At 43.8% G+C, this 14,638-nt stretch overlaps 1 protein-coding gene across 1 annotated transcript in view; it reads left to right on the top strand.

Moving 5' to 3' along the window:
* Window positions 1-14,638, top strand: part of PTPRT (protein tyrosine phosphatase receptor type T) — a 783,412-nt gene that overhangs the window by 628,047 nt on the left and 140,727 nt on the right. Inside the window, exon 14 of the mRNA XM_063092330.1 lies at window positions 4,267-4,402. Within this exon, the coding sequence (XP_062948400.1) occupies window positions 4,267-4,402 (136 nt within the window). The remainder of the gene's footprint in view (window positions 1-4,266; window positions 4,403-14,638) is intronic.

Raw genomic sequence — 14,638 nt, 5'->3', positions numbered from 1 at the left:
CCTTTCTCCCTGCCAGACATAGGAGCCACACAAAGGTGTCGTCTGGCCTTTCGTCCCAGAGCCATTTCCCCTATACCTGCATCACCTTTGAACACTGTCAGCACACTTCCTTTATGAATAGAGGCACAAATCCCCAGAGACTAGAGTGAAGTCCCTTATAGAGTTCTGAAGTGAAAGTTGGACTTGCCCTGTCCTGGGGCATGTTCTTTCCTGTATCTGAAGTCTGGCTGGACCAGCCAAGCGTGGCTCCTCCCAATAACCTCACTGTGTGGAGTCTGTGGTTTCAGCTCTGACACCTGTTGGCTGAACTCACTCAATTTGTCTAAACCACTGGTCTCTAGCCTTTCAGACACCCCCACCCCCACCCCGAATCCCCTGGATGTTTCTCTGTGGCCCTGAAGTATATTCTAGTTTTGGATCCATTGTTGGACGAGTATGAACATCTTGGAATTCTTTTCTGAGAGGCTTTCTAATACTCTTCTGAGATCTTCATTATCCTTTGTGTATGAAGCTCGATTCTACTCTAGAAATAGTATTTAACACGGTTGGTCACTCCCTCCTTCAAACACTCTCTTCTCTTGGATCTCGATGCTACTCTCTTCCAGGTTTTCCTCCTAAAAGTCTGGCTGCTCCTTCTGTTTTCTGTGCGGGTTCATCTTCCTCTACCCACTCATTAATACTGAAGACCTTCGATTCTCATTCTAGGCCTGCTTCTCTTTCGCTCTTTATTCTCTCCCTGGGCAACTTCATTGGGCTGCATGCTTTAAGTACCATCTATGTGCAGGTGACTCACACACTTTTACCTCCAGCTCAGACTTCTTTTCAGAGCTTCAGGCTTGCATTTTTAACTACCTACTTTTCTAAAGTTTCTCTCAAGATCAAATTGCCCCAAACACATACATGATTTCCCTCTAAAGCTATGCTTTTTCCATTGTTTATGGGACCCCTTAACAGCTCTATCATTCACCCTGTCAAGCAAACCAAAGACTTGTGGTCACCGTTGGCAGTTCTTTCTCCTTTGTTTCCTATATCCAGTCCACCAACAGGTTTTATCTGTATCTATTTAATTATCTCTTTTATCACATCTCTCTATCTCTGCCACCATCAGCTGAGTCTAACCAACTATCATCTCCCTCCTGGATGCCTGCATTGGTTTCAAAACTCATCTCCTTAATCCACTTTGGTTCCACACTGAAGCTGGAATGATCTGTTAGAAATACATATCTGACCATATCATTGCTCCATGAACAGCACTTAAATGGTTCCCTGTGTTTCCTGGGCTAAAGGACAAAAACCCTCATTGTGGCCTGCAATGTCCTGCATGGACTGGTCTCTGCTGCCTTCTCCAGCTTCCCTCTCATCCTGTTCTCCTTGCCTTACTACATTCTGTAAGCTCCTTGACGCACCAGGCCCTGTGACCTACTGCATGGCCTTTGCCAGGGCTATTTTCTCATCCGCTGCTGTGGGCTCCTCTCCTGCTCCGTTTTCCTGGTTGTAGCCTGTCTTCCCTTGGAGCTCACCCTACTGACTGCTTTCTCCAAAAAGTGATTAATTTCCCTGTTATGCACTCTACATGTGTCATGTGCCTTTCTGTTCAAACCCAAATCAAAATTAAAAGTGTGTTGTTACTGATTCTGGGATTATTAATTGTACCCCTTTAGCCCCAACCCTCACTAACTGAAGACACTTTAGGGAAGGAACAGTGCCTGTTTTACTCACCACCATGTCTCCAAATGCCTGGCATATAGTGGGTGCTTGTGATTATTTACTGAAGGAATAAAGTATGAGTCCCATCACACCCAGCTAACAACAGTGCTCCTGGAGGAATAAGGTCCTCTCCAGGAGCGCTTTGCCTTGTGCTCACAGTCTCTAGAGCAGGACCTTGGAGTTGGCACTAAGTAAAGTTTAGCTGTGCCAAAATGAGTGAATGCTCCAGAGCCAACCCTTCCTCCAATCCCAAAAAAAAGACTGTCATTATTGGGGAAATTGTGGTCTGAGGTGCTTTGCTTCCTTTATGCTTGGTACATGGGAACTAGCCGTATCTCAGAAATCATGTCTCCAAACTGGGAAGTAGGGGCTACCTAGGAGCTTCCCGGAACCAGCCCCCACTCTGGAATGTCAGACCAGCCCTGCTGAACAGGTAGTTGGCTAACTCCCCCAGGAATTCTCTAGGCTGTGGATTGGCAGAACCTGCTCAGGCAGCACTGGGATTTGATGAGCTGGTCTCATCTTTAGCTGGTGAAGGGTATGAATAAAATCCCTTATCCATAAGTCCTCCCAGGAGAAGCATCTCTGACCCTACAGACAGCATAGTTTGGTACACAGCACATGGTTGCTCAGTAGCAAAATTATGAATGATTGATTGAATAAATGATACAGACAGTTGTAGTGCACTCACCTTTACATGATTCCATAATCACCTGTTAAGCAACAGTTGAGAGGAGGGGGACCTGTGCTCCACACTGATGTTACAGAGAAAAGCAGGACGTACTCCCTGTTCTTTAAGACCTACCACTCTTAGTATGGAGACTTGGCTAAGTGAGCCCAACTTGTCTAAGTTAAAACAGTTTGGGGACAGTGCTGTGAGAGAGGAAACACTCAATACTCTTAAGCAAAAAGATAGGGATGTGTGAATATGCTGAAGGGCTGTTCTTCAACACCAGTGACTTAGGGAATTGGAACCATAGCTTACGGGTATTAGCATCCCTTAAACTCAGCTGAGTTCTGTGAACACATGACTGAAAAAAGGAGAAAACTCAGTATGGTTCCATGTGAACAAACGTGTGTGGGCAGAGTTGTCATCTCTTTAGCTAATCACTGAGTGACCACAAACATTTAGGGAGCCCCTATTACCAGTCAGGCTCTGTGCTAACATGGAAAAACAAAGATAAATGAGGCATAATCTTGCCTCTAAGGAGATTGTAGACCACTGGAGGAGACAGATGTGGAAACAAATAACTAATAATATCGGTACATTGTGGCAAGAGATATAGTGAGGTGTGTAATAAAGTTATTAAGTGCTATGAGAATTTAGAGAAAAGAAAGAAACTTTCCCAGGGGCACAGGTGACCAGAGAAGGAGTATTGACTGATGGAGGATGGGCTGGTTCTGATGTGACAGAAAAGTAAAGAAGGGTTAGGAAAAGGATACTTTGGACTTCGAGCTGCCTCACATAAATGTGGCACCATTGGGAACATGAGGACAGCAAAAGGAAAGTCACTCAGGGTGTTGGTAAGCCCTGGACCCCTCTCTGGAATGTCTGGAATAAGAAGTTGCCACTGATCCTTAGTGCATAGCGTGGAGAGGCTGGGCTTTGACGTTCTGTGGCTACTTAATTCTGTTATGGCAGAAGCAAAGTTTGTTTTAGGGAGAGGGGGACTAAGGAAGTAGGGGGCTTGAAGGTTGAATTCAGGGTTTTCTAACCATTGAGGCCTAAACTCAGAGTCAGAAAACCTATGGAATCTCAGGCTTGACCTCCATCAGCCATGTAACTTTTAGCAAGCTCTCTTGGTTTTCTCATCTATAAAATGGGAATATTTGTGAGAACCGACCAAGCTAGATAAGTGAAATTACCCAGCACAGGGTTGAGGACCAGCAAGTGACCAGTTCCCTGCCTTCCTCTACTAGGGGTTGAGTCAGCACATTAGGACCTGGTAGAACACATAGCATTAGTATTAAATGCCAAAAATTGAGTTAATCAGATATAGGTGTTTACTGAACCCTAGGCAATTCCCTTTAATACAGTAAATTTTTACACTACCATTTGTTTTCTGTAAAGAACAAAACAAAAATTTTAATCTTTTTATCTTTAAAAATCCAGTTATTTCAATTGTGTTGCTTTTACATAAAGCTGTTATTTTCACCATTTGCCTGGAAGAATACAGTAGGGTTAGGAATAATTCTATGAACCCATGAACTAAACCATAGTTCCATAGTTTGATCCTAGAGTAGGGGGAATAAAATACTCCACTTGATCTCACTAGAGGAAAAGATGCCCCAACACAGCAATTATGTAACCTTGGGCAGCTCACTTAATTTCTCAGCATGTCAGTTTCCTCAGCTACAAAAGGATCTAACAATAATCCCAACCTCACAAGGAATTAATCCTCAAAAGGAATTAAATTGGACAATGTATACAATGCTCTTAGCACAGTGCCTGGCACAAAGTTAATTGCCAATAAATGGAAGCTGTTGCCATTATGATTATTATCTAGTCACATGTGTGAGCCTTTTCAACATCTTTCTCCTTCCTTTTTCCCCTCCAAGGTGCCTCCACCCAGAATTCTAACACCGTGGAGCCAGAGAAGCAGGTGGACAACACCGTGAAGATGGCCGGCGTGATCGCGGGCCTCCTCATGTTCATCATCATCCTCCTTGGCGTGATGCTCACCATCAAAAGGAGGTGAGTCTCTGCCACTGCCCTGAAGACTCTGTTGACCCCAAGTGACCCCAACACTGCCGTGTGGCCAGGTCATTGCTCTGTTGCTCACTGTCCAGCAGTGATTGTTGAGGTCCTGAAATACTTGGGCCAACTGTGGCTGCTTGTGTTGGTGTCTGAAGGGTACGTGTGGCCTGCATGGTGAGTGGCACTGAGATGGCCCATTCTTATAGGGCCAATGATCCCTGTAGCTGGGCCACCTTGATGTGCTGTGATGTATATTATGAAGTCAGTCTCCTTAGTGTGAACTGCTCTCTGTGATCAGCCATGTCATCCAGTCAGCTGGGAAGCCCCAGGAACATAGATGTGCCTGGAAGCACACTTGCAGGAAAGTGATACTTCAACCTTCTCTCCTCCCTTCACCCCTGACTCCCACTGGTCAAGTAGCAGCACCCCAAGCTGCCTTCTGCACAAGAGACAAAGCCTCCAAAGATGTTAGAGACCCAGGGACCCTCCGACTCCAGGCTCCTTGCTACTCCATGTCCCACAAAATCTTCCCAGCTGGGTTGTTGCTACTTGTCACCTCTCAGCAGGATGCTCCCTGAGCACCACTCACCAACTAACACAGTTTTCTCATATTGTATGTGTTTTCTCCAAATTACATTGCTCATGAAAGCAAAGGTGCAGATTCCTCCCTTATCCCCAAGATTCACTACTGTTTAAGAGGCTTGAGGATAACACAAGGGAATTACAGAGACGGAAAGGAAATACAAAGGATGACTATCAGCTTTCAATGTCCGCTGGGTATATTGGTTATTCCTCTAAACAGGGAGTCCCACTGACCACTCTCCTTAGCCCCTGCATGGATCACATGACCACACCCGCTTCCCATTCCATGTCTTCTCACTTTCATTATCAGGGCTCCAAATTTGCTCTCCACTTTCCCACTCCCCAGTCTGCCAGGGCAAATGAAGTATTTATCTACATTATAATAATATGCACTGCAGTGTGCTCTGCCTCCAGTGGAAAGAGCCCTCTGCATTATTAACCAAACTAACACCTCAGCCTGAAGCTCTGGGTTTGGTTACACACACAGCTCAGGGCAACCCCAATAACAAGTGCCAGGGGCTTGCTTCCATCCATAGGATAAAAAAATGCTTGTGAAACTTGTCCCCCACTAGGACAAAAGGACAGAATGCCCCAAAATGCCCCAAAGACTAATTCCAGCTTCTACCATAGAAGCCACATGAATAGAAACGCAGAAAATTTTTTAAAAAAGAAAAGCAATGTCCCCATTCCAGCCATTTGACCCAGAAATACTGGGATTCCCACCACACATGCAGGTGGCCTTATCTTGACCATGTAGGCACCAGAATGTCCTCATGTCTCTCTCTCATGATTCTGTTTTAAATCAGCCAGTCCTCCCTCTGGCCAGGAAATCTTACTGTTTGGACCCTGTGCTTTCTTGACATCTCTTTTCTAATAGGATCACCTCCTTACTCAAGCTCCCAGCAGAATGGCTTAAGAGTTAAGGTGCTCATCTAGCCACTGAGACTAGGGGAAAGAGAAGGTATTAGGTTAATATTGGGGGTAAAGAGCCCTCAAAAGGTTAAGGACAACAGTGCATTGTCATATCATCAATCATGGATGAAATATGGCCATATTGTATGTCTCAGTGACTAGTCAGCTGCAGTTATATGAGGAAGAACATGAGTTTTGATTTCTCTGGGAGCAGTTAGCAACATTGCACATATAAGATCATTGACATGTTTCTCAGAGTCACAGACACATTAGAGGCAGACGTGAGGATTGTCTACCTGGGAAAAATAACTAATTTTATAGCATTGAATACCTCTTTGATAAACCTGAAGTTTTCCTATTCTTTGCCACTGATTTGTAAATCAGATATGCTCTTCCAATTTTGCTCTTTCTAAAGCCTGGCTTAACCCACGTCACCATCGTCTGTGAGCTTGTGAAGAAATTTCACTTCCTTCTCAACAGCTATTTCTGAAATGTGTGACTTTTAGGAAGGGAAAACACGGCTTTCTGTTTCCAGGGTGGGAGCGAGTATAAAGTAAATCCTTTGTGTAGTTTTAACCTGTTCTGAGTATCTTCATCATGCCTCAAGTCTATCAAAACTGTCCCTCAAACCCCATCGACAGGCATCACGTGATCACCCAAGAGGCAAAATGCAGACATCATGGCAGTGGAGGGGGAGTGTGCTGATCCGTGTTTGTACAGAAGTATCTTTTGGAGGAAAAAAAGACATTTTGCTGACCTAGTTGAAAGGAACAATTTACAGATGCGTGTAGGGAAGGAGAAGAGAGAAAAGGAGAGGAGAAAATGGGGAGGAAGAGAGAGATCCAATACAGGCCTGCACTCTTCCCACTAACCTACAACGTCTTCCTGTGCCTAGAGGTGCCCCAAAGGACAGTGCAGGGTGTGGTGAACTCCCTCACCTCCGTGCAGCTCTTCTGACCCCAGCACCATGTATAAATATGGGGAAACTTCATTGATTGATTGAGTGTCTTATTAACATATTGCTGGCCAGAATGCTGTCCACATCTGTCTAAAAAGAAGAGACACTGAAGGAAAAGAATAGACAAATCACCACAGCTCAGGATCCTAGTCTCAGCATCTCTTCAATGTTCCATCATTACCTGTGATTCCTCAATCCAGGAGTTTTCAGAGGTCAAACACCTGCAGCACCCCCTCCACTGGCTTGAGCTTGTAGAGCTCAGAATGTTCTAGAATGGCCATATGCCATTATGTAATGTAATGGAACATACCACCTTTTCCAGAGCACCATGTTGAGTCCTGACATAGAAAGAGACCCTCATCACTGACTCAGCACTGCAGCCCTGATCATCTCCGTCCCTGCCTCCTCCCCTTTATACTCTTTGGACATTGTCCCCCAAAGAAATGGGCAGTGAAGGGGTTGCAAGGCCACCTCCATGGTTCTCAGCTTAATATCACTGGGCTCTAGGTGCCTTCAATGCAAATTAAGGAGAAAAGCTCAAGTCTTAGTGCCTTAACCAATTTATCTTGATGGTTGAAGGTGCTTATTAGCCACTCACATATGAGAAATTCTATACTTCAGTGTTTGTTTGTTGGGTATGGAGTTATATACATGTGTACACAAGTTTTATATAGTTCAGCTTTATGCCTGGGACATACTTCCTGGAGTCTGAACATGGTACTCCAAAGTTTAAGGCATAGCCATGCACTTTTGCATAGGGAAACACCAGAGCCATGTTAAGAATGATTCTTAACAGACCGGCACCCCATGACTTGTCTGGATCCTATATTAACTTCTCTATTCCTTCATACTTTTCAAACAAGAACGAGACAACTTTTATGGAGATATTTTCAAAGTTGGTACCACCCATGGCTCTAGCCTCCCCTATCTCCTCCCCCACCCAGCTTCTCCTGGTCTAGCCTAAACTTTCTGAAAAATATGTCTTGCCTGTCCAAAAAGTAACTTTTCCTAGAGTGTATCTGTACTGTCTTGAGTTTGAAATTCAAGAGTCTACTCTGATACACATGCATCTCTGGTTGTATCTTTTTTCTCTGTGCTTCATATCTGTCCTCCAGTAGTTCCCAGTCTAATGGATGCAGACACCTTGTAGCTGTGGACTGGGAGTCAGAAAAACTGGATCCAAATTTGGAGAAGCAAATTAACAAATCTCAGCCTTTGTTTTCTCATCTCTGAGATGCAGTCAATCTTATGGACCTATTCTGAAGATCAAATGAGCTAATGGTTGGGATAGGCTTTGTTCCCTGCACTTGCCTAAGGAATTACAATGCACAGTGTCAACAGGGACATTCATCTCACACATGACCTTCAACCGTACCAAGCCAGCTCCAAACCCATCACTAATACATACACTAATGGCAGTATTATGATCAGTACTCACACACCGACCTAAAATGTTCATTTTCCATTTAAACTGTTGCCATAGCCTATTTTTTGTTTGTATGTTTGTTTGTTTTGGTTAGATTTTTGTTTTTGTTTTTGCTTTTGTTTTTGAGAAGAGGAAACTGAAGTTCAAAAAGTCTACCTGAGTTGGCCAAGATCTTGGTTAGAATTGAGATGCAAACTGAGACTCTGTGACTTCAGAGCCCAGGCTGCTATATTCTATTCTATCAGTCCATGGAGACTGGTAGGAAATAAGCAAATCCTGGTTTATGAAACAGGTGACCCAGATTCAGGTAACACTTTTCCTCTCTGGGTTTGTTTTTCCCAATTTCACTATTCTCTGCTTTCGTGCATGCTTTTTCTCTGAATGAAATGTCCTGACATTTCTCTCCCCCTACAAAGTTCACATCACTCTCTAACTCTTAGCCCTAAATTCTTCCAAACAGGACACCCAAGTATTACCTCTTCAGCTAGGTCTTCCCACAAGCCTCCACCCCAGGAAGATGCAACAACACTCTCCTTCATACAGCCACTGTGCCATATGCACAGGTCTTCATTTGTGTATTTATCACACTTCCCGGTCATTGAAGTTTCACTGGCGTGACAATGGAAATGTCCTGTGAGGGTGGGGTCTTCTGCTTCAGCCTTGAAAATCCCTCAGGTCTTTCACAGTCAAAACCAAAATCATTACCTACTCCCCAATCTGTTTCCAATCTTATCTCCCCATCTCATTGATAGGCATGACCTCCCATCCCATCAACCAAACAGATTCTTCTGGATTTTTCTAAACCTGCATTCTCTTGGTCATGTTCTCTCTCTCCTCTTCCCTGGGTCAGGCCTCTATACCTCTATTGCATGACTCTCCTTACCAGCCTCCCCTCTAACCCACACTCCACACTGCAGCCTAAGTCATGTTTCAAAAATGAAACTTGTACTCCCAACTATGTTGTCTAAAATCTATCAATGGCTTCTGCTGTCCTCTAACAATGGTTTGTGGAGTGGGAGCAAGGGAAGAAGTTCATGTCCAAGTCATCTGCGAGCTTTTTCAAGCTACGGCTGTCCCTGTGCTTACAGTGATTTTGCCAGGTCCCTAACATCTCACCCCCACTCCTATAGTTTTGTTAATGAGCGTTCTTCCTCCTTTAATGCCTGTATTCCTCAGCTCCAGGTGAACAGATATTACTCATGTTTAAGGTCTAATTCAAAAGCCGCCTTCTCTAGTAAACCCTTCCTGACCTCCAATCTGGACACAATCTCTCCACCATCTGGATCTCATCTCTACAAGGACTCATGTTATGTTCTGCCTTATATCCGTCATTTGTATTCACATCTTAACCTCCTCTGCTGGACCATTAGCTGTTTATTCTGATTCATCCTTATCTCAAATGTGCCTTGCAGATACTGGAAAATCCCTAAAAACATGTTGAGTGAGAGAACCCAGTGAAATTATAGCAGACGGGGCCCAGGACCAGCTCTCTATCTCTTATACAAGAGTGCTTCATTCAGAACACAGACCTGGATATCAACATTGAGGATACACCCAGTCCTGTGGTGGGGGGTGGTAAGTCTGGAGGGCAGTATGAGAAAGATGTGCCACAGTCAGAGCCTTCAGGGAACACGTGGGCTAGCCAGCAGAGAGGGAAAAACAGTGAGGCAATCAGAAAAGCTAACTACTGGGTGAGCTAAAAGAGGCAGTGCACATTATCAGATTATAGCATGCTACAGATTAGAAAAATGAAACACATAGAGTTTAAGGAAATTACCTGAAATCACACAGCTAATAAGTGGAAGAGCGAGGTCTCAAATTTGGGCACTCTGGTTATGCAGTCTGCACTCTTAAACGTCATCTAACCTAAATTAAATATAAAACGGGATCTGTTAAGATGCTAAATTGTGTGGCATAATTTTGAGTGGCTCGTTGAGGTAGGAAACAGCCTAAACAAAATGTGTCATCTTCTTTTGTCCACTCCATTCTAAACTTCTTCTTCTTACACGCCCTGAAGAGCAAATCCTTCTCTTTCTGCTCATATTCACTTGGGCAGCTACTCAAGCTGGAAACTTGGAAGTCCTCTTCAATATTCTCATGTTTAATCACCTATTGATTTTGTGTTTTAATCACCCTTCACATCCACCCCTTCTCCATCCCCATGGCCTTCACAGAGATGGCTCCCAACATCTCTGGTGTTGGCTCTTTCTGTGGCTTCTATGACCACAACTCCTCTCCCTTCTGACTTTCTTCTTATACTCCTACCAGAATCATCCATCTAGAAAAAATATTTGGCCACTTGTCTTCTTGCATTTTCCCTATGCCCTACAGGACTGAGACCAATCTCTTCAAGCAATTTGGGAACTAGCCCTTCCAACATCTTGATATTTCCACCTGCAAATCCACCTGCCCAGTCCACAAACCCAGCTCAATCGGCATGAATATTCCCTTCCCCCTCTTCCATCTGTCTTCCCTTTGACTCTACAATTCAGGCATCACAGATTCTGGGCCACCTTATCTACTTTCCTTCCCCATGCTGATCCCCAGGCATGGTCTCACAGTTCCCTGTGTTGCTATATCATAACGTTTATCACTCCAGAAGACAATATAACATAATGGTTGTTGACACAGGCTCCTTAGGTCCTAGTGCCTGGATTCTCATTCCTGCCATGCCGCTTACCAACTGTGCAAACTTGGACAAATTACTTAACCTTTCTGAGCCTTGTTTTCCTCATCTGTAAAAAAGGGATAATAATGCCTTGTAGGGTTTTTGTGAGGATTAAACAAAATAGTCCACATAATATGCTCAGAACAGCACCTGGCACATAAGTGATCTCCCACTATGTAAGTGGTAGCTGTTGTTATCATCTGTTTTATAATTTTTTTGTCTGGCCCTTCCATCAGACATGTGGGCTGGATCAGGACCTCATTTGTCTTTCTATTTCTAGCACTTGACAGATAGGTATACAGTAGGCCCTTAAGAGATTTTGCTGACTTGGTGGAAAAATGGGTGAGTGGATGGTGAGTGGATTGTTGGATGGATGGGTGGATGAGTGGATGGGTGGATAGATGAATGAGTGGGTGAGTTTATGAGCTAGATGAATGTGTGGATGAATGGGTTGTTTCGTGGATGATGGATAAATGGATGGAGGGATGGGTTGGTGGGTGGATGAATGGGTGGATAGGTGAGTTTATGAGCTAGATGTAAGGGCTGATGGCCAAATCGGTGGTTAGTCATACAATTTAGTCTTGTTTAAATGGTATGAAACAAAAGGAAACTGTGCCTGAAGTCAGTCTTGTCAGCCAGATTAAAAGATGATTCTGCAGTATGTGATTTATTAAGTTTGGGGTTTTTGTTTTTTGGGTTTTTTTTCCTAAGCACAGCTGTCTTCCTGTTCAGGATTTTTGGTTTCAGGCAATCTGTTACTTGCAATATCACCGTATCCTTGTAAATGGAGACCTTCAGTAAATCTTCTTCAAGTCTTAGAGAAAACACACGTGTAAACTGTGTTTTAGTCACAGAATAAAGACCTGTGATACTTACCCTGGAAGACTTTGCAGTTTAATTGGAAAAAGATACTCAATTAATAGAAGTTTGTCAGTTACCATCATGCTGGAGTTGCCTTGAAGCTGGGTCAGGAACAGTGCTGGCTTTTGCTGACATCCAGGATAACTCAGAAAAGCTACTTGGAAGAAGTAAGTGGTCTGTGCTTTGAAGGTAAAGAGGAGGCAGGCTGTGATGTGGAGGTGGCCCAAGCAGAGGTGAATCCTCAAGGTTGAGAGCAGAGAAGCTAGAGGTCTGGAATGCTGAATGCAGTCTGAGGCCTAGGAGGAGGTGGCTGCGGACAGGATGGAGGCCTTGCAATTGGTCCAAAGATACACAAAGACTTTGACCTAGTTAGGAGTGACCTCTTAGAGCCCCAGATTCCTCGACTAAAAGTGAAAATGATAATGTCTGCTCCACAGGGTTGTGGGGACAATTAAAAGAGGTAAGATAGGTGGCATCTCACCATACTGCTCAGGTACACCTATTTTCTTCCTTCCTCGACAGCAGCACAGGCTAGTGGCTGAAAGCATGAGCTTTAAGCCATGTTGCTGTCAAATCCAGTTACCAGTTGTGTGATATTAGGCAAGTTACCTCAGCTGTGCCTCAGTTTCCTCATCTGTAAAGTGGAGATGATAATAATATCTATCTGTTGGGGCAACTGTGAGGAATACATGAATTAATGTGTGATAAGAGTCAAGAACAATACCTGGCATGGAGTAAGTCCTGCTTAGGTATTTGTTCTTGTTTTATGACTATTTTTATTACTCCTAAAGAGGTGAACACTTTGTTCCTGGTGCCCAGAGTGAGAAGCAGTAAACCTTATATGTGTGGAAGAGGTGGGGACATGAGCCACCTTTACTGAGCCCTGCTATATTCCAGATGTTTAGATGAATATAATCTAATGTTGATTTAGATTGATGTAATTTACATAAAACACTTTATGTATCACATATCATTCAAATATAACTTAGATTAGTATAATGTAATGTTAATGCCCACCGTGACTCTTGGGAATAGTCATTATTACCCCCAAGCTTGAGATAGAGCAATGGGGACTCAGGGCAATGTGGTGACTGGCCGAAGGTCATGCAGTTAGTGAGTCGTGGTACCGAGTTGCTAAGACTTCTCATATTTTCTCTCCTCAAAGCTGTTTGAGCTGTCAGTCATCTGTGCCATCCACCTCAGTTGGTGGATCAGGGAACAGAGGTTCAAGGGGAGGAAATGCCTTGCCCGAGATGTCACAGTGAGGAATTGAGAAAGCTGGATTAAAATGCTCACCTCTTGGTTCTCAGCCCAGCATTCTCAACAATATGGAGAACGCAGCTGTCTGTAAGTCTTCATCACATGAATCCTGAGCTTTCTGCCCCCAAGGAATCACCTTCCAGGCACTGGACCAGCCAGCAGTGAAGCAGAGGAATGGTCTCCTTACAGTGGCAACCTGTATGGCTGGTGAAGGGAATTATATGACATGCTCTGGGATCTTCCAATTTCCACTCATCACAGTCCCAAGCTTCACCCTCTGCCACCATCTAGGGCCACTGTTTTTCAGTCTAGGATATTGAACACCTTTTTGCATGGCCAGATCTTGCTGCACTGTGGCTCCTTTTTCCCAGCTCAGCCTCCTAAGGAGGCATCAGTCTTCTCTTCTGCCATGGCTTCTTGTCTCTCAGAGCCACTTTCCTTCTAGGGCTGTAGAGTTGGGCTTTGCCGATAGATGAGGAAAAGCCTAGAAAGGATCTACCTTGGCAGCTTTGGCCACTTCCTGATTGAGAAGGGGAATTTGGGATTCTGAAGACATGTTTCTACCTTTGTGATTATTAAGACACTATTTTTCTGTGCCAAGCAAATGGGATAATGGTTGCAATAAATCAAATAATTCAAGAGGGAAGAAAACTATTCTTGCCTACTCAGATGGATATTTGGGGACTTGAATTATGCAGCAATTTTTCTCAATCCAGAAATGTATCACTTATTGTCAGTATAGCTAAATCTCATGTGAAATAAAAACATTCCTATTTATTTTCTTACAGCAGAAGAAAAGTTATAACAAAGGGAATATCATGGACTTATTTGAGTTTTGGGATTGTGCACAAGCCAAGAAGCAGTAGGGACATGAGAAAGAGATTGAAGGTGGTGATTTTTCAAGCTTTCTTTTGGAGAGTGGAATTCTTATCCATGTGAAATCTTAAATAAAACCCCAATTTATAAAATAGATAAATATGGAGATGCTCGGACTTTGGTGTATGGGGAGGGGAGGACCAGCCACCCCACCTGCTCAGTATCCTCCTCATCCATAACAATAAGGCTGCTCTGCAGAACCCCTGGGATTCTGGGCACATAGTTTGAAAATTACAGATCTAGTTCAACCCACCTAGCGCACAGATGAGGACGTGAAGGCACAGAGTTTCTTCAAGTCAGAATCTGTGCAGACTGAAAGTTAAAACTCCTTCCTCTTAGTATATGCTCTTTTGTGAAGAGGTTGAATTTTGTTCTGGTTGCCTACTGCTATGTAGCAAAATACCCCCAAAATCTAATGGCTTCAAGAACAACAATCATTTATTTTTCTCATGAGTCTGCTTTGGACAGGCCTTAAAGGGAATGACTTGTTTCTGTTCCATGATGTCAGTGGTCTCAGCTGGGATAACTTAATTGTCCGGGGCTGGAAGGTTGGGGACTGGGTGACTATTTCTTCCTTTTCACGTAATCTCAGGGACTGTCCATGTGATCTCTCCAGCATAGCAGCCTTGGGGAAGTTGGATTTCTTATTTAGAGACTCAGAGTTCTAAGAGAGAGTTCCAAAAACCTGGA

The sequence above is a fragment of the Cynocephalus volans genome, chromosome 1, assembly GCF_027409185.1.
Source record: "Cynocephalus volans isolate mCynVol1 chromosome 1, mCynVol1.pri, whole genome shotgun sequence".
NCBI classification, from domain to species: domain Eukaryota; kingdom Metazoa; phylum Chordata; class Mammalia; order Dermoptera; family Cynocephalidae; genus Cynocephalus; species Cynocephalus volans.
Note: the sequence above shows the minus strand (reverse complement) of the source record. Positions and strands in the feature narration are given on the sequence as shown.